The 24800-nt window shown below is 39.3% G+C and overlaps 1 protein-coding gene across 4 annotated transcripts in view; it reads left to right on the plus strand.

Moving 5' to 3' along the window:
• Window positions 1-24800, plus strand: part of GALNT18 (polypeptide N-acetylgalactosaminyltransferase 18) — a 242486-nt gene that overhangs the window by 167853 nt on the left and 49833 nt on the right. For all 4 annotated transcript variants that reach the window (XM_061462916.1, XM_061462919.1, XM_061462917.1 and 1 more), the window contains exons 7-9: window positions 12465-12650; window positions 16567-16704; window positions 20554-20649. In XM_061462916.1, coding sequence (XP_061318900.1) covers window positions 12465-12650; window positions 16567-16704; window positions 20554-20649 — 420 coding nt within the window. The remainder of the gene's footprint in view (window positions 1-12464; window positions 12651-16566; window positions 16705-20553; window positions 20650-24800) is intronic.

A 24800-nucleotide genomic window follows, 5' to 3' on the forward strand; every position in this document is an offset into this window, starting at 1 on the left:
AAGGGAATGTAAGCTCAGGCTTAGGCTTAGAGTAATTACGTATGTCACAAAAACTTTGTGTTGCAGATGAATTCATGTTCCCAGGGATATAATGGCTCTGTTAAATGTGTAAGAGGAAATTTTTTTAGAAGGTAATAGCTCTTTAAGGGAAAAGGAATGGATCTTGCTCCCACTAAACAGTGTATCAAGACTTAACATCAGCTGACCCAGGAGGAAAATTGCATTTATATTTTAAACTGAGTGTGGCACACTACTTTTATACAGTATATTGTTGTAGTGAAATTAGTTGTATTTACAATAAAATAAGATGCAATAAATATCTCTGGTTCATTTCTTATTAGTCCAGCAGTTTGTCTATCGGATTCATGTGAAGCAGATGTTTTTACTGTTGGTGAAGAACTAGAGGCATGTAGTATATGAACAGAGATGAAGAAATAAGTTATTTGACCAGAAAATTGTTCCAGTGTTCTTCAGGGTCTTGTCCATTACGATAAGAGTCCCTCTGTTGCAGGGCAAGAAGATGTGAAGTCATGCCTCTCCCTCATCTGTTCGGAGTTTTCTTTAATTCAAGAGGTGACTTTGGTTTCCTTGGGTTTGTTTGGTTTTGGTTTTGTTTTTTATTTGAGGTGGGGGGTATTGAGGGATGGGGATTTTGGTTTGTTTGTTTGTTTTTGAGGGTTTTTTTTGAAGGTGCTTCTGGCCCTTACTATGGGTTTTTTTTTTTCCCTTTTTTAACTTCCCCCCACCCCAGCTTCTGGAATCATGATTCTTCATTGCAGGCAAGTTAAACCAGTCTCTCATATGATGCATAGAAGCCCATTGCTGGCTTACAGGTCCAGTCATTTCCAATCCAAAGTGGTTTTGTGTCTCAATTGTTTTGCACCTGTATCTCTTTCTTAAAACACGGCTTTGCAAGAGTATTCTTTTTGATAATCAGCGAGCAAGTGAAGATATTTACATTTGGCCCAAAGTCTCTGTATTGATCTGAAAACTCTTTGGAGTTTTTTCCTTTTTCCCTAGAAGTTTTCAGCAATTTTAGCTGTCAGTGTTTCTAACACACACCATGAATTATGTGACACCGTAAATATATTACATGTAAGTAGATGTCTGCTTTTATTAAGGAAAGCCTTCGCACAGTTGTCCTGGTTTTGGCTGGGATAGAGTTAATTTTCTTTTCAGTAGCTGGTATAGTGCTGTGTGTTGGATTTAGGACAAGAATAATGTTGGTACCACATCAATGTTTTAGTTGTTGCTAGCAGTGTTCGTACTAAGTCAAGGGCTTTTTTGTATCTCAACCCACCTGGGTTGCAGAAGAAGCAGGGAGGGGACACCGCCAGGACAGCTGACCCCAGCTGACCTAAGGCATATCCCACATGATATAGAATCATGCTCTGCATAAAACCTGAAAGGAAAGCTGGCCAGGGGCTGCTGCTCAGGAGCTGGCTGGGCATCAGTCGGTGGGTGGTGGGCAATTGCAGTGTGCATGACTTGTTTTGTGTATTCTAATTACTCCATCATTATTGTTATTACTTTCCCTTCCTTTTCTATTCTATTTTAAACTGTCTTAACCTCAATCCATGAATTTCTCAGTTCTCTCCCCCTGCCCCACAGGGCAGGCAGTAAGTGGCTGTGTGGTGTTTAGCTGCCTGCCAGGTTAAACCATGACAGCAGTGTACAGGCTAGGGTGCAGTCTCACAACACAGAGGCTAAACAGCTATGCTGTCTTACATTTTCTTCTTCTTGCCATCCTCTTGTTCTGACTCTTGCAGCGCACTTTGGCTCTGCCAGCATAGTTGTCTGAAGGCTGCCCTGTACCCGTTGTCTCTCAACACCTCCAGAAGTAAACATTCACATTGTAAGTTTTTTCTTAAACTGCAAGGTTAATTTTAATGTTAATCAGTTTGTGTTTTACCATGCTGCCTCGGAAACTCCTGTGTTAGGAGAACTGAGAGCCAGCTGTGCCAAAGAGTAGAAATGACTGGGAGGGAACAAAGACGGGATTTTTTCACTGAGCTATTGTATAATGGAACTGTTTGCAGAGGGTGAGCTGTGTCATGTGTGCATAGCATCCCTTTTTGTCTTTGCTGCTGGGTCCCCTTTCATGGTACTCCACTGAACAATATAGATCCTCCCTAAATTCCCTTCAGGAAAATGAATCTAGACGTCCCCCATTCTTGCACTTCCAGCTACTGTCACTTGCTATGGTCTTAAAGCCATGGTTTTGACTTGATTTTAGTAAGTAGGCCATAACCCTTCCCAGTAAGGGATGATTTGTTTTATGGAAAATAATCCTTATTGTATGATCACAAGCGCCGTTCAGCAGTATTAGGTTGATGATGTGCTAAGGAAGGGCTGAGAAGTACAAGAATAAATATATTCTTAGTTGCTACTTTTAGATGACGTTTAAATAGTGCTTTTTAAGACACTGATTTCTCTTTATTTTTATCCATTTTGTGACTAATTAAGAGGTGATTTGTATACTGAACTCTGGAAGAAATGTTTGTAAAGATTGATCAAATGTTACTTCTTACAAGATGCAGCCAATGCTTATCACAGCCCATGCTTTCACTAAGATAAAAACAGTTCCTTGGCACTGCAAGTATGGTGTAAGTACTTGCCTAGCACCTTGTGTAACCAGTAGTGTTTTTTCAGTGAGATTAATGTTGTTTTGGAAAGTACCTCACTGTGTTAACAACCTGAATCCCAAAATGACACAGACTAACTCTCTGTTTACAGCTTCAGAATGCCAACAGGGAAAAAACCCAAACCAGCCTCTATTGAGAATAAAATAAGGAATTGTCATGCCTCCAAACAGGTGCCAGTCATGACATCAACGTAAACTGACTTTTGTGTCAAGCCTGCAGTGGAATAGTTGTTTTTTTGCCTTACTTTTGTCTGTGAATGCCTCAGCAGGTAACCTGCAGCTACAGTATGTGTAATTATACATAAAGCCAGCATTGACCAGTGAATCATTTTTGTGGTTTTGCTCTTTCTGGGGAGAGAACATTTTATTAGCTGCTCCCATGGGAAAGCAAATGATTGATAACAGCACCAGCTAACGTAGCATCACTGTACCCTACAAAGAAGGAGAATGAGGCACTTGGGAGATTTCTCACAGATGCTTTTTCATGGGTTGTGCCATGTGGTTGCATATTACCAAATGGGCAGCAATATAGACATCTTGATGTTTTGTGAGAGGAAATTGTTGTGTATAGTGGCATGGAAAGAAGCAAAACAGTTTAAGTCAATGCACACAAATCAGCAGACTCAGGTGAGATGCAGATTAGTGCATTATTATGAGATAGCCTCATGTTTAATATCTTTCTACACTTTCAAGTCACGGTATGGTGGCAATGCCACTGTAGATTCTGATATTACAGTTCTTCATGGCTTAGTCTGTGAAAATTCCATCTTTGTTTTAACATGTGTAGTGGTTTGACCCCAGCTGGCAACTAAGCCCTACAGAGCTGCTCACTCACTCCCCTCTGGGTGGGATGGGGGAGAGAATTGGAAGGGGAAAAGTGAGAAAACTTGTGAGATAAAGACATTTTAGTAAGTAAAGCAAAAGCTGCACACACAAGCAAAGCAAAACTAGGAATTCATTCACAACCTCCCGTGATCAGGCAGGTGTTCAGCTGTCTCTAGGACAGCAGGGCTACATCACACATAATGTGTTTCTCTCTTGGGGAGAGAAATGCCATCACTCCCAATGCCCCCACCTTTCTTCTTCCTCAGCTTTATATGCTGAGCATGATGCCATATGGTGTGAAGTATCCCTTGGGTCAGCTGTCCTGGCTGTGTTCCCTCCCAGTCCTTGTGCACTGTCAGCCTGCTTGGTGGTGGGGTGGGGTGAGGAGCAGAAAAGGCCTTGGCTCTGTGCAAGCACTGCTCAGCAGTAAGGAAAACATGTCTGTGTTGTCAGTGCTGTTTCCAGCGCAAATCCAGTCTAGTTTGGAGAGGAGGCTGAGGGAAAAGGAGTCTCTCTACTACAGCTTCTGAGGAGGGGAAGTGGAGAGCGAGGGTGCTGATCTCCCTGTATCCAGTGATAGGACACATGGGAATGTTTCAAAGCTGCATCAGGGGAGGTTCAGACTGAACATTAGGAAGTATTTCTTAACTGAGACAGCTGTCAAACACTGGAACAGGCTTCCTAAAGAGATGGGTAATGCCCCAGGCCTGTCAGTGTTTAAGAGACGTTTGGACAATGGCCTTAGTATCATGCTTTAGCTTTTGGTCAGCCCTGAATTGGTCAGGCAGTTGGACTAGATGATCTTCCAACTGAAAATATCCTAGTCTAATGTAGTCTATTCTCACTTGGTATTCTGGTCCTTCAGAATCAAGTCTTGAGGATTAGTGCAAGATTAACAAGTCTGATCAAGCTGAAAGTACAGCTGTGGTAAAGGAGAGAAAGATGAAAACATAAAAGATGGACAGTGCAGTAAGTATTCGTGTAAGTATTCATGAGAATACTAAACCAGTGATGGTCCGGTTATTGAGCTTGCTGCTTTTTTGCCTTTTAAGATGAAAAGTGATTTCTTTTACTTCCTATTCATGACTTAAACTTGGCAATGTAGTGATTTATGTGTTGGTTATTTGCTGTGCTTAGCTGTGAGACAGACACATTTGAAAGAAAACTGAATGAAGCCATATGTGCTCAGTGACCCTCAAAGCATGTTATCTCCTGGTAACACAAGGCATATAGGAGTTGCTGCAATTGTAAACCAGCAAAACAACATGCGTAGTTCAACAATATGTTGTAAAAGTTTCGCAGCTCATGAAGATATGTGCAAGAACGTACAGAACAACACAATTTAAAAAGTACGTAATGAAGCAATTAGCTAAAAGAGGAAGGAAACTACTGACAATTTAATATGGGAGGAATCTTTGCATGTGTTACACTTTGAATTAGAGTGTTTCATAAAGGCACAATTAATGTAAAGTGATGCCTATGAGGCAATTAATGATGACTTCAGAAGTAATATTTAAGGGATAATTTACATTTTAAAAATTGAGAGCTGCTCTAGTTAAAGCCTTTTATTTCCTTTTAAATAGTCTTTTAGATTGGGGGGGGTGGGGTGTGTTTTTGTAGGTTGCTTACAGTTTCACATTATTATCAACTCGGTTACGGAAAAAGCTGTTCTCGCACACAAATAGTTAGGTTTACCTGAAAGTATGTCAGGCTTGAATACTGATAAGTACAATAGGATTCAGAAACCTTACAGGGCTTCAGTAAAACAGATGAAGTCATTTTAAAAATCTCTCTCTAGTCTTTGACTTCTCTGTGGATAATGTTCTGAGCTGTGACCATAGACAGACTTCTCTCGAAATTAAGTTGCACCCTCTGCAGGGGTACATGCCAATGGCACGGTTCCCTTTTCCAGCCCATTCAGCATCTGGAAGCAAGGAGTATACTGGAATCGTACTTTCTTTCTCTTTCTGTTCACCTATATTTTAATTTTTCTAATTCTGAGTTTATGTGACTTAGGCCAGGACTCTGTGTTTAATTCTACTGTTTGGGGAGACTTCTTCAATTACATGAAGCTTTGAGACCAGTGGTATAAGCAAAGCTGTGCATGGCTGATTGCTAAATTTGGGGAAAGTTAGCCAAATCCATCAGTGCTTGTCACTACTGCAGTTATTTAGTGAAGATCGTCTGACTTTAATGGAGATATGACCTAAATAAAGATTAATGTATTTCATCCAGTGAGTAGATTTCTAGGTTTAGAGAGACAGATACCCAAATGTATATGACAGTCCAAAATCTTTCACGGTGCAATCCAAAACCCACTGATTGCTGTTGGAAACATGAACATTGATTTCAGTGATCTTTGTATCTCACCATTCTCTCTGTCCTTTCTGCAGTCACCTGTCAAGATAGCAAAATAAAAATGCAAGCCCAAAATGATCATGGCATTGAATAAAAATAGTTTTTTCATACTTGCCTGTAAAGCATCAAACTCATTAGTGGTTATCAGTAAACTATTAATGGTAATGACAAAGGTTAACAAGATTCAGAAATATTTTTGTATTAAATTGTTCCCCCAGATATATTTTAACGATATTGGTGACTGTTTGTTTGTATCCACAGTAGTAATTCATACTGACTTTTTTATCTTCAGGGCATCTTTAATGAGTTGTTCTAATTTTGTCATTTGCAGACTTCACAGAAGCTAGAAATTGCTTCAGCTTTTTGAGAAATCACTTAATAATTAAACAGTTTTGTTTGCAGTCCAAATGAAATTATGGTTTCAAACAAGGTCACATCAGTTCATGGAGAAACTGCATGATTTGTGTAAGTTTAATGAATGCAGTACATGCTAATAAACTGCTCAGCATCATGTAGGGTTTATTTTATTAGATTAAGCTTCCACAACATGAAAAAAAGACTCAGTGATTAACAAGATAAAAAGAAACATTTTTAATGAAGAAGTGTTGTGTCATTTTATAATGAAGTATAAATTAAATATTCGCGAGAGTATCAGCTTCAGAGTTGTAATCGATTTGATGAAATGTGCGAATTCAAATATGTTTAAATGCAATTGAGAAGGGTTTACTAAAGGATGTGGATTTAAAAATAAAACTAAACAGAAATTGAGACTTTGTCTAGTGAAACAGATTTTCCAGATATGAACGGAATTTGCTCCCAAAAAAATTTTAAGCAGATTGACTTAGACACTTCTAAGGCTGAGTGAGTCCCTGCTGCACACTGAAAGCTGTGCAGATGGTATCATCACTGCCCTCATTTTGGTGGAAGGAGTGAGGAATGATAGCATGTGGGATCAGGGTTTACGCCTTTGCAAAATATTTAAAGAAGCCATTTGGTGTGTTACTGCTTCTGTAGCTGCCTCACTTGTGCCCTCCCACTGGACTGGCCAGACCTTGGGTCCTTTACTCCTTTAACAGAGTGGCAGTTACAGCTGATCTGTTGTGCCACCACCTGTGCTCTCTCTGTAGTTTTACACATCCGCTGCTTTCCTGGTTCTTCTAACACAGAGAATATGTTTTCTATTTGCTCTGTGGGGCTAATTTAACCTTGGTGAGCATAAGGTCACCCAGATGTAGGGCCACATTTACAGCTTATGTGCAAATGTACCTTCAGTAAATTAACAGTAAGAAGCACTTAGAGCTTGGACAAGCTTCCCACATAAACCATAACAACTGAAGATTTAAAAGGGAGATTCCCCACACCTTTTTCTTTTTCCCAGATAGATTCTCTGTATTCATTTAATGTTCCTATCATCTCCCACTTGCTTTGCTTAGTTTAGACCAGAGGCTTTGCTGATTTTAGTCTTTCAGTGTTGTGTTAGAGGCCACCTTGGTACCACTACTGTCCCATTAAACCTTACATTTTTTGATGGAATTTTACTACCTTTTGCTAGTGATGAAGGAACCCATTCAAGAAGAAGAAGTCCTCTAAGCCCTTCTTGGGGCTATACCAAATATGCAAACCTCCTCAGGAAATCCAAGAATAAAGAGCCCTTTCTTAAGGTTCTCTTGGTAGGAAGCATTGAAAACACACTGAAGTGGATTCTGAGAGTTCTTTGGAATGGAAACTCTAGTTGGTGTCATCTTTTTCCAAGAGACTGCTTTTGCAAAGGGAACCAGTGGGACCAGAACCTCGAGAAATTCCCCAAAGAAAAGCAAACTTTCTGCATTGCTGAGGCTCCATCAATCATGCTAATGCTCGCAAAGATACGCAGTCGCTCATACTTGAAAACTTTCCACAGTCTTTGCCTGAAGATAACTTCTGAGACCCACTGGTACAGTTTTGCAGTTGATGCTTTTACAGAGTGAATTGTGAATTGCTATTTATTATATCATAGTGACAGATGCATATGTTACTTTTGACAAGTTTATATGTCTTTAGGGATTTGACAGGAAATTGAGACTATTGCTAGCAATTTCCACCTCTTTCCACCTCACTTTCCATCTACCACAGGAAAAATTTCTTCACAGGCAACAGAAAAAAGTGTTGTATTTCCTTGTAACCATAGTTTAGGAAATTTGTCAAGATTTTCCCTTGCACGAGCAGTTTTGTCATTAAGCATTGCAGATTGCAGCAACAGTATGCCCAGAGATGCAACGTTTTACTTCACACCATTCCGTGTGGTTAAGAAAAGTCTTTGAAGCTCTTTTATCTTTAGACTTCCTGTTGAAATCATGGGTGATAACTTAGAAAAGCTTCACTGATTTTAAACCTTTCTGTTTATTTATAGCCATCACATAAAATAACAGTGCTAGAGAACAAGAAAGGTGCTATTCAGTTTGGCTGAATCTTGAGTAAAGATCACGAATGACAGAAAAAATATAGCTGTGGAATTCACAGGGGAAACGTGAAATTGTGAGGAACTGACACCTCAATTGCTATTCCTATTTTTAAATATTAAAGACAGTGTAAAGACCATTTTAAAAGGCTTCACAACTTTGCTTCAAGTTGTCGTGGTTTAAGTCCAGTCAGTAATTCAGAACCACGTAGTCGCTCACTCGCTCCCCCGCTTCCTCCCCCCATTCCCAGAGGGATGGGGAGGAGAATCGAAAGAATGTAACTCCCACGGGTTGAGATAAGAACAGTCCAGTAACTAAGGTATAACACAAATCACTGCTGCTACCACCAATAATAATAATGAGAAGGGAAATAACAAGGGAAGAGAATACAACCACTCACCACCCACTGACTGATACCCAGCCCAACTGAGCAGTGATCTAGCCCTTCTGGGTAACTGCCCCGTTTATATAGTGGGCAAGATGTGCTGTGGTATGGAATACCTCTGGTTAGTTTGGGTCAGGTGTCCTGTCTCTGATTCCTCCCGGCTTCCCCTCCTCCCTGGCAGAGCCTGAGACTCACAAAGTCCTTGATCAGAATAAACATTACTGAGCAGCCAGTGAAAACATCAGTGTTATCAGTGCTATTCCAGGCTGAAAGTCAAAACCACAGCACTGCATCAGCTACTAAGAAGGAGAAGAATGACTGCTACTGCTGAACCCAGGACACAAGTTCTCTCTTAAAGAAAATATATTTCTTAGTATTAAAATATTAATTAAAAAACCGTAAAAATTGTCTTTGACCCAAAGTTGATGGTTTAGAGTAATTGAATCTGTCCTATATGCATTTGATGTGAGACTTATACCTTTTCAAGGTGTCTTGAAAACTCATCCAGTCATCCACAGTGGCTCCAACACAATGGTAGAAGCACCATGGATTTGTTTACATGAGTAGAGGAGATGGGGATAGCTAGGAGTGGTCAGGGACAAGTGATAAGCTGGTCTGAGAATGAAAGAAGAATGGATGGGTGTTCTTACCTAGCTGCAAAATATTACGTTATTTCAAATAAGGGAAGGATGGAAAAACCCTAACACTTTCTGTAGCAGTCAATCATGTTATATTGTTTAGTATTCATATACTGTATGACTAGCAAAGCCCTTCATTCCTAGGCTGGAGATTTTGCACATTTGTGGCATTGGGAATCCAGAATCCCTTGAGATTGCAGGAGAGTTTCATGCCATTAGAAAATCCCATTTTAATGCCTTCCTAAATGTTCTTTCTTTGCAATGGGACTCCCCAAGTGCAGTGAAATTTTTGGAGAAAGAGCTTTCTCACCATACTGTAATCCCGCTGGCAAGGAACGCTTGTGGGAGTGAAAGGTACTGTGGCTTGTCCTAGATGCGACCAGCTGAGAATGTCTGGATTGTGCTGTCTGCCCTTACAAAGTACTGCATCTGCTTTCACTCTGTGAGTGCTTTGCAAGACTTTACAGCCTACATCTGGGGTTGTGCTGCTTGTTTAGTACTGTAGCTAAAGCTCTGCACACACTGTATTCCCATATTTTCAGATCACATGTGTTTCTCATGTCTTCCTCTTTAAAAAGTCATTAACTAAAGGACTTCTATTCATCTTGATATATGGAAACTGGTAGCATATATCTGTAGTCCAGTTCTGGTGCATGCTAATCATGTTTTCATGGATTGCAGGAGATTTTTGCTTAGAAATAATATTTAGGTTTGAAGTTGTTTGATACAACCCACTAGTACTGTCAGCACCTGTATTGACAGGTCTCTCTTAGCATTAAGTTCTTGAGTGAATCAATGATTCTGCAGAGTAATTAATTCATCTGTGGAAGTAAAACAAAGACTGACAGTGTCTGAGAGAAAGGAGTGGCCACCAGATTTGATTAACTGGTGTTTATTCAGGTAGTTATTTACTTGTTATTTACAAACTACATTACAGACTTTGAAAATACATACGAATTCCTTATAAAGTCAAATTATATTTGATTGATTACTGAATCAGTTAAAATTATAGATGAGTCCGCTCTTTAGATTTTCACATCCTCGAAATTTACTTGGAAATTCAGCTTATTATAGACTGTGAATTTTTTGCTCAGCTTGTTGTCAAGATGGCATTCAGACCTAACTCAGAAAATCCCACAGGAGATTTGGTGTTCACATGTTGGACTTGGTTTGAGGCCATCTCTATTGGGGACTGCCTAGCAAAGGCTAGGCAGAGTAAGCAGAACATGTGGCATGGGAATTGTCTTGTCCTACGCTAAGTTATGACAATTTCTATATCTTCCATGTCTTTTTTGATACTAATTCAAGCTGCGTACAGTAAGTAACTCTGAAACAATTTATGACTGGATGTCAAAAGCTGTACTGAGAAGTGGCTCGGACTGAAAGCAGGCATTATGTTAGCAAAGCCTGATGATACTTCACATTTAATCTTTTTTAGGTAATGTATCTGAAGCTTTTAGAATTTAATGTTTGACAAAGTATTATTTTTGTTAGATCGCTAAACTGGATTGTCCACTGTGATATTTAGATGGAACACAAATATTGTTTCCAGACTATTCTTCTGCCAGATCAGTAGCCTGTGTGTTTTTAAATATTTATGATCAACTCAGATTTTGCCCTATTGTTGGTAATGGTTATGTTTATTTACTCTTACTGTTTTCCAAGTTCTGGCCATAGAGACATGCTGAAGTCTTTTCAGCTCACTTCTTGACTGTATGGTAGGTGCATGGGGTAGCTCGTCTTTGAGAGAGCTCAGAAAACCAAGGCTCTGTCTCTTCTTCCAGCATATGCTGAATGCAATTAGGCACCAATTCAGAAAAGGCTTTGTAAACATTATGAATCCATGCCATGTTTTCTGGTCTCAGGAGCTGCCAAATGTCTAAATGTTGTATTCAAGCCAGATGTCTAAATATATGAAATGAATGAGTGAACAAAGTGTCTCCTTAGCAGAGCATATGCCTATACGATGGACAGACCTGAGGGGCCTGAGATCAGCTCCAGAACATGATGTTCTGCCAACCCACATCCTTGGCCGCTAGGAGGGTGACCAGAATATACTCTTTCCTGCAAGTGCTGTGCAAGGAAGGGGCACCTTCACTCTCATGTTTTCACTCTCTTCGTATGGAATATCAAGCCTCCGGAATCTCTGCTAGTAGCATCATAAAGCAAACTCTGTCAGTCCTTAGTGAGTACACTTGCCTCTGGGACACTGAGGTTCTTGTTCAGCAGGATAGAACAATTGGAGTACATCTCAGTTTTCACCTGATTAGTATCCACTCAACCAGTGGGCTGCCTTGATCTTATTAGGAAGTTTACATAACTCAAGATACACAGAAAAAGACCTTCTATGTAAAATAGTTCAAGTAATTCACTGACTGTTAAGGCTGCCAAGTGGTTCTCTCTTTTGTTGGAAGTAGAAAGAGAGGCAATCAGAACTGAATGCGATACCCATGATTAATGTTATGGACATCAGTGGTAGCAGGCAAAACCAAAACACACTTGAGCAGGTACAGTAACCTACATTATAAGTTTATTATCATTTACAAGAGTAGTGTGTGTTGAAATTATTCATAGAACATTTTCTTTAGGCAGTCTTAGTTTCCTTCTCAAATGAAATAAACCTGGTCTTTTCTGAGCTATGTTTAAAGCAAAGCAGAAGATTCATTTATATTTCTAATTTTCCTAGAACCTGAAACTTAAGTGATCTCAAAAGTTGACTGTCTTAGTTTCCCTTCTACATAAGGCTTTCTCATTCCAGATTCCGAATAGTGCATGTATGCCTTGAGATGGACTGTGCACAGTCTTAGGGAAATGTGTGCAAGGCATTAAAATTTGAACCCAAATGCCATGGTTTTGGATGCCTTATAAATTATTTTATTAATAATCTTGAGAATAGCTGAATTGATCTGAGAAGATTGTGATAAGACATTACTGGTAGTGTAATAATTCTGTAGTAAGGTTAAGTAGTAGTAATAGTTCATAGTAAGGCAAGGTAATAACACTCTCCTCTCACGACTATCTAAAAAAAGACCCTGTGTATAGTCAAATAAGTCTTGAGTAGTTATTCTTCTCTGTAAAAATGTCAAGCATAGAAATAAAATAATTTCAGTGTATTTAATAAAGGACAGTAGTGTTGCAGTGAGCTGTCACTAGCAGGGGGTCTTTTTTCCTCCTAGGTATGGCAATGTGGAGGAAGTGTTGAAGTTCTGCCTTGCTCCAGGATTGCCCACATTGAAAGAGCACATAAACCATACACAGAAGATCTAACTGCTCATGTCCGGAGAAATGCACTAAGGGTGGCTGAAGTCTGGATGGACGAATTTAAGAGCCATGTGTATATGGCATGGAACATACCCCAGGAGGTGAGTCACAAAGACTTGTGTTGCAAGCTTTGGCTTTAGATCCTTTTGGGTTTGGCTCCTACACTGACTTTTTATTTTTCTGCTTGGGTTCTGCTTTGGTATGCACATATGTATATATTTATGCCTTACATGTAGGCATAAGATATGCTACACATGCACACATAAAAATATGAATGTAGTTGTGTCTTATTCTAGAACAATTTCTTTGTCTTCAGATTCCTTAAAAATGAATCTGTTGTCATGTTCATCATCCTCACTGATAACTCTTCATTGAGATTTTAACCTAGTAGCTGCAGAAATGTGGAAAAAGGAACCATCAAATCTATATTACACATCTTGTTTTGAATTTGGGCCTCTTATTTACCATCATAAAGAGCTGTAATTCCACCAGATTTGTCAGAGGAGTTCTGCCAAGGGCAGGGGGTGTTAGCATCTATCAGTTAAATTGTGAAAGTATTACTCTTGAGTAATTTCACAGCAGAGTAAGGGTGGCTGGTGGATTTCATGCCATATTGCAGAATGTACCTATAACTCCCTTTTGGCCTTCTTTTCCATAGATAAGCAATGATTGGTCCCCTGTATTGAAAAGATACTGTAGGATGGCTAACCTGGGAGTTCGGTTTGATATCTGGTTTCAGTTGTTTTTCATTTCTGTAGTCAGTGGTATTTAATCGATGAACTGTTAAGAGCTTTCAACTTTCTCAGAGCCAACTTGATAGATTTAAATTTCAGTTTCTATTTTTTATTTGTTATTTTCCTGAAGACTGATTGATATTCATTGATTGCTCGAATTTCAATTTTTTGACTTGCAAGCATAGCATGAACACAAAACTTAGGAATTCCTTTTGCTAACCAGGATATACAGTATCATATTGTATTTCCATAATATTCATCCAGATAATGGTGATGGTGTTGCTTAACCTTGTGCAAAGTTGAGATCTCAATGCAGTTTGGAATTTAAATTCATAAAGAAGGAAAAGGCAAGTTGTTGTTATTACTTGTTAAATTTAACAAGTAGTAATAACACCATCTTGACTGTGCTGATAGATCAGAATAAAGTGAGCCTGTTGTAATAAATTTTGAAACTCATTTATTAAACAAAAGAAAAATAAATTATTTATTCAGGTCACATCAAGGTGTTTGCAGGTAGATCTTGTATCTCCAAAGCTGATTTTGTTCATAGTTTTGAAGAGGAATAATAAGTTTTCTTACTACTTCAATCTCCAACCATTTTCCCACCACAAATGTATTAAACATTGCACTGAACTGCTTGAATAAATTACAGTGCAGATTATATTCTCCCTTCATCTTCACAAAGGCTACTGCTGTCAAACCATAGAGCAGACTTAAAAGCTGGAAATGGCAAGTGTTAAATCAGATTTTTAATAGTGATAGCCTCTACTGCAGTGTAATGAGATGCCTCTGTTTTAGGGAGAAATCTATTACTATGTGTATGTATAGAATCTGTAGCACATCAAACCTTCATTTGTATTTCTCAGAGCTGTAGACAACCAAATAAACACACACATGCCTACATTCTTATTTAAAATATCCTGGGAAGCAGTTTAATTTTCACAGATGAAACAAGTACATGTTTAAGGAAAGCTTCTGGCCTTTCAAGGGAAAGAGGAAAATACAGCAAAAAATTACACTCCCAAGCACTTTAATTGAATCAGTCAGTGTAAAGAAAACCTACATCATTAGTAGGAGCCCTCTTTTATACATCAAAAGGTTAGGAGCAGTGCAGCCTCTGCTATAGAAACATCCGTAAAAGGCAGGAGTATTCAGAATAAAGCAACCTAAAAAATCACTTAAAGCTTGTGGGGCATTTGTAATACAGACTTCCAGTAGGAAGGGAGCAAAGAGATGACAGAGAGGTTAGGAAAGGATTAGATCAAATTTAGATGTCAGACTAGATGGCAATGTGTCTGTTTCATCTTTGTTTACCTCCAAAGTAAACTAAAGGTGAAATACCAGAGAGGACCATTTTTAAAATCAGGCCTTGTTTCAGCTTAGGCAAACAGATGTTTGAGACATCATCATGAGAGCCATGCTGAGAGGACAGACAGACAGCATAGCCAAATAGTGTTACACAAGTAGATAACTATGGGAGTTATTATCTACCTAGAAGCTGATGAAGTAATGGACTGTGTAGGTAATAGAAATGAATTCAGTTACAACAGTCAGGACTTGCCATGAAATATGTTATTCCAAAATGTTAACCACAGGACCTGTTGTTTTTTTCCATAGAAGAATTCCCAAATCACTGAGAAGCTCTGAGTCAGATGTTTCCAAAGGTTTTATTCTTTGAGAGCTAATAATAATAAAAAAGAGTCAGAATCAATTGGCAGTGTGCTGTGACTGCCCTGCTGGAATCGATGTGGGTGGCTCCGAAGTACTAAGGGCTTCAAATGGGGATCTTGGATACCATGGTGATTTCTGCATCATAGCTACTTCAATAAATAGATTCAGGAAAAAACTAAAACACTAAAAAAAAACCTAAAAACCAATGGAGAGATTTATTTAAGCCCCAGAAGCAAAAGCTGTGCTCTCTGTGTGTCCTCCCCTATGTTTTTTGGTGTTCGTTCTTTCCCTTTTTTTTCCTCCTATCATATTCTCAGCTTTGAGAAACATGCTGAGTTGTTGCTGGTGATAAAGCCAGGGTGCTACATGTGACTTATTTTTCTTCTCCAGCTACATGGGAGGAGGTGATTACAAAGTTTTATGAACGATCTAGGGCTTGAGGGGAGTCATCACTTTGAAGAATTAACTTGAGTTATGACTGTTTATGCCAGACCTCACTTTCCTACTTTTTAGTCTACTTTGCTACTGTGGAAGTCAATTTTCCATTAGCTAGAAAATGCTCCCATAATAAAATACATTTGTTTCAGATTAACATTAATTCAATGCTTTGGGATGTAAGAAGCAGTTGGTGCTTCAGCAGTTCAGAAACCTAGGTGTTTATAAAGATACCTTTTTTGATGCATAACTAAGAAAATTCAGTGCTTCCAATGTTAATTTTAAATCATACCTGGTGGCTGACAAATTCTTTGGGGTGTTTATGACCCAGAAAAGGGTGTTATTTAAGTAGATAGGATTTTGCTAAGAAAACATATTAATCCTGTGTTTTGTTCTGAGACAGAAGTGGTAGAGCACAGTGTGGAGCAGTGTCTCATTTTACTTCCTGTTAAATAGCAGCCATGGTTTTGCAGTTAAATCCTCTAAAAATTTCCACTGCATGATTTTACTGTGATAAATTACTGATTTTTATATACAGGGACTTTACGAAACCCTTTCTTTATGAGCTGCTCTTATAAGTAGAAATTAGGTTACCTGGAAATGTAAAGGAGAACAAAAATTAGGGGAGAGAATATTTTTCAATTGCTTTTAACAAAAATAGCTACTTCTCTTTTTACATTACAAGAGAAATTTAATAAGTGGTATTTCAGAAAGGGGAGCAGAGCTTCTGCTCTGTGCAGTGTAGCATTAAACCAGACTTCAGAAATGGCCAGAAAGTGTCATATACTAATGACTAGGCCACAGTGGGATGCCAGCAATAAGTTTGTTTCTAGGGCAACTTGCTACTTCCTGCCAATTACTTCTGGATTTGGAAAGTGCCAAGAAATTGGAGAACAACAGTGATATTCATTGGAAGCTAGATCTAAGCCCTACTGAAGTCAATAGAAGTGGTTCCGTTGACCAAAGCAGACTTTGAAAGAGACCTGTGGTCACCTGTATCATATTTAATTGGGCGCTTCTGGAGTGTTTATGTGTAACACACTCACTTTGCAGCCAAAAGTTGATAATTATCGTAGGTCATAATCATCTTTACAATGAGGGAAACTGAATGATGAGTTTGTACGGAAGTATATCACTGATGTCTTTTCTGCTTGTCTGTCCTTTGTTTCATATGCAGGACTCTGGAATTGATATTGGTGATATTTCTGAGAGGAAAGCCTTGAGGAAAAAACTCCAGTGCAAGACCTTTAGGTGGTATCTTGTCAGTGTGTATCCGGAAATGAGAATGTATTCAGATACTGTCGCCTATGGGGTGGTAAGGATCATATTTACATTTCCCATTCTAACAGGTGGGGGAGCGAGGTGCAGTAGTGGAAGTAATTCATGAAGACAGTATCTGGCTCTAAGTAGAAGAAGAATCAGATAAACCTGGAGTTCCTAGTTAAATAATTTATTAGACTAGTTAGCTGACAGAGACAGCTGCTCTGTTGTAGTTTATGCTGAGGTATTTTGAATGTTATCTTCCTCCCTGATCTTTTGTTAGTTTCTTTCATGGCTTGTGTTCTACTCAGAGATACTCAAGGCATGGTATTTCAGACTTACTGGAGCTATCAATTGAAAGGTTTGTGGCAGCAGGTGAATTAACAAAATAGGCTCACTATTTCAACTGCAAGCTTCTTAATACTGTAGCCAGATCTTAATTGAGAATCACAGAATCATTTAGGTTGGAAAATACCTTTAAGATCATTGAGTCCAACCATTAAAGGTTGATGCCTTCCCGTATTAACTTTCAGCCATCTAACAGCAAACCTGATCCACCCTAGAACAGGTATCACCATAGACATCTGCTGTAAGAAAGTATTAAACACAAACATTCCAAGCTAATAGGAGCTAAAGAAATCTCACATATCTAACACATGTGTAAAGCAATACCAGAGAGGTTCAAAAATTATGTTGCATTCAACAGAAACTACTGCTAAAATGCCTGTATTTTGGGATCATCATCGTCATTACTAGCGTGACAGTAGTACCCTTGTCTATGCAGAAATCATGCTTGAGTCGTACTGTGCTAATTAAAGCAGAGACAATTCTTACCCCTAGAGAAGCTGATCTAAACCAAGAGTGCAAGTGTGCATGATACCAAAGATGAGCACAGGAAGTTACTATGGTCCCATAATAAGCTAGCAGAACTAGGATGTCCTGTTCACCTTCTCTAAGCAGGGTCATATTCACAAAAATTGATTCCTGTGTGTTAAATGTTAAATGCATGAGATAATGGTTACCTTCCATAATAGTTAAGAAGGATGCCCAAATCACACCTGTGAGCAAGGAAGCTCTTCCAGAGACCATGTGGAATTTCTCTCAGTGATGCCATGATCTAATCAGATGTGGAGTTTGCTGAGGAGAAGGAAGCATAGCAGCTAATAGGAGCATAGTTCTGCTTGTAGGTACCTCTAGCTAAAAAATGGTTGGTTGCAGGTAGAAGATATACTAGATAAAAAAAAGAAGACCAGTGGAGTAGCTGAGGTACTCATTGTAGTCTCAGGATTAACTGCATTGTGTAAGTCAAAATGAAAATCACAGAACAGGCACCCTGTGATTTTATATTCCACTGAGACTTTTTCATCAGCCTTTGAAGGTTCCTTGCTGACAATATACAAACCAAAAAGAAGCAAAGAGTTTGTTACAGAAATACTGAACTTGCTTGTCAGCAGAACATGCATATTTATGTACTTCATAATTATAGAATCATAGAATCGTTAGGGTTGGAAAGGACCTTAAGATCATCTAGTTCCAACCCCCCTGCTATGGGCAGGGACACCTAACGCTAAATCATATCACCCAAGGCCTCGTCCAACCTGGCCTTGAACAGTGCCAGGGATGGAGCATTCACAGCCTCCCTGGGCAACCCATTCCAGTGCCTCACCACCCTAACAGGAAAGAATTTCCTCCTTATATCCAACCTAAACTTCCCCTGTTTAAGTTTTAACCCGTTACCCCTTGTCCTGTCACTACAGTTCCTAATGAAGAGTCCCTCCCCAGCATCCCTATAGGCCCCCTTCAGATACTGCAAGGCTGCTATGAGGTCTCCACGCAGCCTTCTCTTCTCCAGGCTGAACAGCTCCAACTTCCTCAGCCTGTCTTCATACAGGAGGTGCTCCAGTCCCCTGATCAGCCTCGTGGCCCTTCTCTGGACTTGTGCCAACAGTTCCATGTCCTTTTTATGTTGAGGACACCAGAACTGCACACAATACTCCAGGTGAGGTCTCACAAGAGCAGAGTAAAGGGGCAGGATCACCTCCTTCCACCTGCTAGTCACACTCCTTTTGATGCAGCCCAGGATACGGTTGGCTTTCTGGGCTGTGAGCGCACACTGAAGCCGGCTCATGTTCATTTTCTCATTGACCAACACCCCCAAGCTGTTCTCTGCAGGGCTGCTCTGAATCTCTTCTCTGCCCAACCTGTAGCTGTGCCTGGGATTGCTCCGACCCACATGCAGGACCTTGCACTTGTCATGGTTAAACTTCACGAGGTTGGCATCAGCCCACCTCACAAGCGTGTCAAGGTCCCTCTGGATGGCATTCCTTCCCTCCAGCGTATCAACCGAACCACACAGCTTGGTGTCATCGGCAAACTTGCTGAGGGCGCACTCAATCCCACTGTCCATGTCAGTGACAAAGATGTTGAACAAGACCGGTCCCAACACCGATCCCTGAGGGACACCACTTGTTACTGGTCTCCAGCCGGACATGAGAATGAGCATGAACTCTGAAGTCTCTGTACCTGTTATAATGCTGCATCAGCCCTAAGTTGCATGCTGATGTTGGTCAAGGGAGTTTTCTTTTCTCCCTTTATTATGGGGAGTGTTATGGAAAAGGTTATTCCATTAGGGCTAGGACAAGTGTTAGAATTTGAGTTTGTGGAAGAGGTTTTGAAAAGCCAAATGTAGTGACGGATCCAGGTATGAATTATTAAAGCTGATATTTATCACTGGTTTGGATAGAGTGGTGCCTGACACCTGATTATGATTAGAGTCATGGTTGTGGTTATGTTTATGGTTAAGAAATAGAAAGCTTTGAGAAAGGAAACTTTCTTTAATTCTTGAGGCTAGCAGCTAAGAATGCATTCATGCCTTTTTAATGTTGGAATTTGTTCTTTCTTATTATTGAATTTAGAGTTAAGTTTGGATTTGGAAATCTTCACATTTTTCATTTTATTCACTGCCTGGCTTCAATCTTGGGCTTGGCCACACTTCTTACATATTAGTGCACTTCTAGACTTCCTTTCTAAGCATATCAGTTTGTTTTCCTCAAAGGAGTACCCTGTACACAGCTGACAGGATTGCTCAGTTAATTACACATGGTTGCAAGCCACATCACCTCTTCACTCCTTCCATCACACAATTCTCTCATGTTCTCTGAACTTACCTTACACCACTGAGCACCTTTATGCATACCCATGGGTATGCAGTCCACATATTTGGCCTCACACTCTAAACCTTCCAGCTATCTGTGCTCATTAATTTCGCAGTTCACTTTCAGAAAACTCTGTCTCAGCATTGCACAGGTAATATGTGGAGCTTTGTGATGACCAGGGCCAAGTACTTTGCAGTCTGTTCATTGCTAGACTGCTGTTCGTGGGCTAGCCTGGAATAATGCAAAGAAGAGCTAGTGCATACCAATTGGCTACAAGTCTGCATCAGCAGAAAGGAGTTTTTTAAGAGAAGAATCTGCTCAGAGTGATTCTGAAAAGCTGTTAATTATAGGCTTTCTCCTGTGTTTGCAACTCCAACCATACTGCTCAGCTAGCTGCATTGCTGTGAAAAAACTGTCCTTTGTATATAGTGTGTACCAGAGATGTGTTAGACTTGATATTGTTAAAAATATGTATCAAAAATCATTATTATCTCTGAAGGCGTTTTGAAATTTACCCTCCCTGAAACCATGTGCAACAATTGAAATCTGAAGTGTTACATTATCTACAGGGAAGAATTTAATCCACGTGCTTGCTCTTCAGTATCTTCACCACAAGTATTTTTAATTTTGCATATTTCCTTGCTCAACCACATACACTTTTTTTTTTTTCAAAGAAAAAGAAAGTAATCACACCATCATTTTCTTATGTAAGGCTTGCTTGACTTCTTTTTTCTTTCTGTTTATTTTAGCTGCAGAATTCCCTGAAAAGTGATTTGTGCCTTGATCAAGGGCCAGACACAGAGAATATCCCAATCATGTATATCTGCCATGGAATGACACCACAGGTTAGTTTCTAATGATCTCTGACATTGCTGCTGCTCTTAGACTATGTAGGAGGAACCATCTTGTACCTATCATTGTTTTCCTGCAGCGATACCCCCATAAGTTCTTTAGTAGCTCTTCACAGGAAGCTAGAACATTATTTCTGCCATAAATGAAAATCACTGGTATATTAACGCTTTGACAGTGAAGTTTGTTTATTCACTTTGAAGCATGTAAGGAGTACAAGAGGCATCACTGACCCAGATTTGTTGGTAAAAGCTTTCTTTCATTTCTGATCTTTAACTGTGTGTGTTTTATGAATGAAACAATGAGTTTTAAAACATTTTACATACACACTTACGTACACTTACAGTTCATTTGTATATTATCTGAATTAACATCTTATTTACTTGATAGATTTACGTCTTTTTCACAAATCTGCAATGTACAGCCACCTTCTTCACACCATACAGCTGTGTTAAATTCCAAACCCTGTTTTTGTGGAAGCCTTTTTCTAAAGCTCCTTTTTTTTTTTTTTGTTTCCTTTCTCTGCTGTTGTCCTGTCACTCTAGTATGTGCCAAACTCAAATTACCAAAACCTTTCCATTTTCTTACACAACAGCTGCATTTCTTAACTTGGCAAACGAAAGTGTTAAGATATTCTGCCTCTCTGACTAAGTATATGGCCATTGGTAAAAGTGTTTCTAGGCAAATCTTGACAGTAAAAATAATGCTACATGGTCTAGAACATGCTTGTCAAAGACAGATGTGCAGATTATCTAACTCTGAAAAGTAACATAAGGAAAAATGACATAAAGGAAATGGATGTATTTTTAGGAGTGACTGGAGAAACTGTAAAATCCTTCCAGTGTGAATCACTATTTTTTCTCTAACTACCTTTTGTATTTGCCTTCTTGAAAGGACCCTGTTATGCTCCACCTAAGTCATGGAATGTGGCTTTGCCCATGGAATTGTCAGTTACATGATTTGACCATGCAATAAATGAATCCTAACATCAGAAATAAGCACAGAGCAACAAGGTAGTCTTGTCTTCTCTACCTGGATCTCCTAGTGAGCTGGGTTTGGTGCAATGGAGATATGACTGTGTACTTCTTGCCAAGTTACACATGCTGCAACTGTGTTCAGTGTTGGCTTCCTTCGCTGAGGGCTTTTAATATTGATCACTAGCAGTGCTTGAGTTACGAATGATGAAGACAAAAATGTCTGAAAATCCCATCCATCAGACTTGCTTACTGCATAGGTTGTGGTTTATTTGTCACATAATTATGTGGTAACCACTGTTTGCCTCCAGGAGGTTTTTACATTAGTCCTCATTCTTTGCTAAGGAACTTTGCAATTCACCCATGAGCCAGAGTCATTATTCTTCATCTTCTGGGAGGGCACCGTAGCTCTCTTCTAGCATCTCATCTGTGATAACAGCACGCTGCAGGCATGGGTGTAAATTCCAATTAGAAATTTTAATTATAGTTGAGACAAACAACAACAGCAACAACAAAAAGTCACTTCAGTTAGCACAGTTCAGTATACACCCGATAAAGAACTACCTTTGAATGTCAGCTGAGGTTCTGTATAAATGAGATGGCAAATAAACAACAGAGGGAAAAAAATACGAGGAAAACTTCCCTTGACAAGATTCTGCTCCTTTCGTAATTACTATGTTTGTGTATCCTTCCCATTACTATGTATATAATTTTGTAGCTAATGATGTTAAACCCCCAAAAGTCCTATATATGAGCAAGATAATGTGTGAGAACTTTCTCTAAAAGAGGAGTAAACTTTCTCTATGTAAAGGATTATTGTATTAACAGGAAAAGCACTAACAAACATTATTTGGAATACTTCCATGAGATTTCCACTGCACCTATTGCATCTCTTGCTTAAACAGAGCTGCAGCCATTTAGCATACTGGAAATATTTGAATAAATATTCCTTTGAATCTTAATGAACTTGCCAGTATCCACAAAAGATATTGATGAGATGCTAATTCTATTCTAGTGGTGGTGAAATGCTATGTATAGAGGGTTCTTTTGCCCACCTGACTATCTCTATCAAAACAGATTAGTTAAAAAGATGAGTCCCCTGATTCAGGACTGCATGTCAAAGGGTTGACTGAGGAATTTGGTAATGCTGTTCTTAGCTCTGGTGCAAAGTTTTACTCTTGCAGCTTACCATGTATGGTTTTAGAGCTGCCATATGGAGGGCTTTGCACAATAGAATCTAGATGTGCATTGTTATATCTGGCTGCCAGGAACCATTCCTTCATATGCAGTTTAAGTTACTGGTTTTAGTTACTGCTGTAGCCTCTCTTCTAAATCGGGTAACTTCCTTTATTTCTCACAAACCTCTTTCAGATGGTATTGGATTTTCATGTTTTTGAGTGGGAAATAGCTTAGATGAGGTGTTTGACATCAAGTAATATAGGTGTACATATGGCCACTGTTTCCTTTTAGCATGTTTTATGCAAGAAAGAAACCACTGAAGTCAACAGAAAAGGAAATGTATAGTGGACATTAAAAATCCATGCTCTGTTTTTTGCAGACAGTATCAGGAACATCATGTGTAACTTCCTAATTAAATTCAGTTCAAAGAGCATAACTTTCTAAGTTGCTCATCCTCCCCAGATTTTGCTGCTGGAGTATATTGCTTCCAAAGCATCACATCCTTCATTTCTGCCTTTAGTCACTACCAGTCCAAAATCAACACTGTTGTTACTGCTCCCATCCGTGCAGCAGCATACATATGTTGGCACGACTCCCTAGACTCATCAGTGGGAACATCACTACCACACCTGAGCATCTGCTTGTTACTTCTCATTGCCACCATGGCTAAAGGGCATGATGTGCTTGATGTCAAGGCCATAAGGTGGGTTTGGTACCTTTGATGTGCTGATGGCCAACCATTTGGAAGGGGCTTTTAGAGTATGTCTTATCCTGTCATATCAAGCCTTTTCTGCTGTGCAGTGCTGCTGCTTCTCAGAATAGCTGGACAAAACTGACTTCTGCATCTTATTAAAAAAGTTAACATAGTAAATGCAACTTGGTAAAATACTTAACAGCTAAAATAAGTTTCTACTACAGTGTTCAGTGGTGGCAGAGATCATATTGCTTTAATTGCATGAGAACTGCTCAGAGGCAAAGCACCAAGAGTCCTCAATTTTTCTCAGTCAAAGAGAACAACTGGAGACAGCTGGCGGTGTTGAGGAAGCAGGTCCCTTCAGTGGAATGATAGAGGGAAACAGCAAAATTGGGAGATAAGGTGGACTGGCAGTAGGGGAGAAAGCAAAAGGAGATAAATATAAAGAAAAGAAAGGAAGACAGAAGAACAGTAGTGGCAAAACAGTACATAACCTCATGTGAGCTTGTGGGGTTTTTGTTTGTTTTTTTAAGTGGCTTATGCATGCAAGGATAAAGGTACTGTTTTAATTCTGGAGCTTACTGAAACAGAGCTACAATTCAGTCATATGTTTAGGCCTTAAAGGTCCATTTCCAGCAGTGCCCCGTTTTGCATGGAAAAGGTTGTTGCTTGGAGTTGCAGTAAGTATGTGCCCCAGGCCTGACTGCATTCTCTTACTAGCTCTGGGAATCGCCTGAGCCTGAATGTTTTTTGTTTAAGTCTGCTGTTTAACTAGGCCTGTAATCTTGAAGGCAAACCGATGACAGCATGTCACTTGCATTAAAACTACTCCTGAGTGATAATTCATAAGATTCTTTGCAGAGAATGAAGTACCACATTATTATAGACTTTTTACCTATTGTGTAATAAACAAGTACCATCAGTCAATGAATTGATGTATTAAGTACAGATTTACCTTGAAAAGTGCTTGTGATTGAGGGGATAATGGGCAGTTCTGTGTTCCCTTGTTCAATAGCTTCTGGCTCATATATTTCTCAATTTATAAGCAGCTAAACCACAAAACTAATCCAGGGATGTGAAAGTCAATACAAACCAGTTAGATTTTGAGGAATTCAAATTGAGGACTGGGATCAGAAGATTCGATTGGGAGAATTACTAGAAAAGAAATGCAGGTGAGAAAGGACACCCATTAATGTCCTTTCATATTCTTGCAAGAAACTGCAGAGCTGACACTCGGAAACCAGTGACTACAGCCCTGTCTGATACGAATTATTTCATCTCTGCTAAAGGAAGTGTAGTC

This window comes from Pezoporus flaviventris, unplaced genomic scaffold (assembly GCF_033815535.1).
Source record: "Pezoporus flaviventris isolate CSIRO_AGI_PZ_B2104156 unplaced genomic scaffold, CSIRO_AGI_Pfla_v1 ptg000036l, whole genome shotgun sequence".
NCBI lineage: Eukaryota > Metazoa > Chordata > Aves > Psittaciformes > Psittacidae > Pezoporus > Pezoporus flaviventris.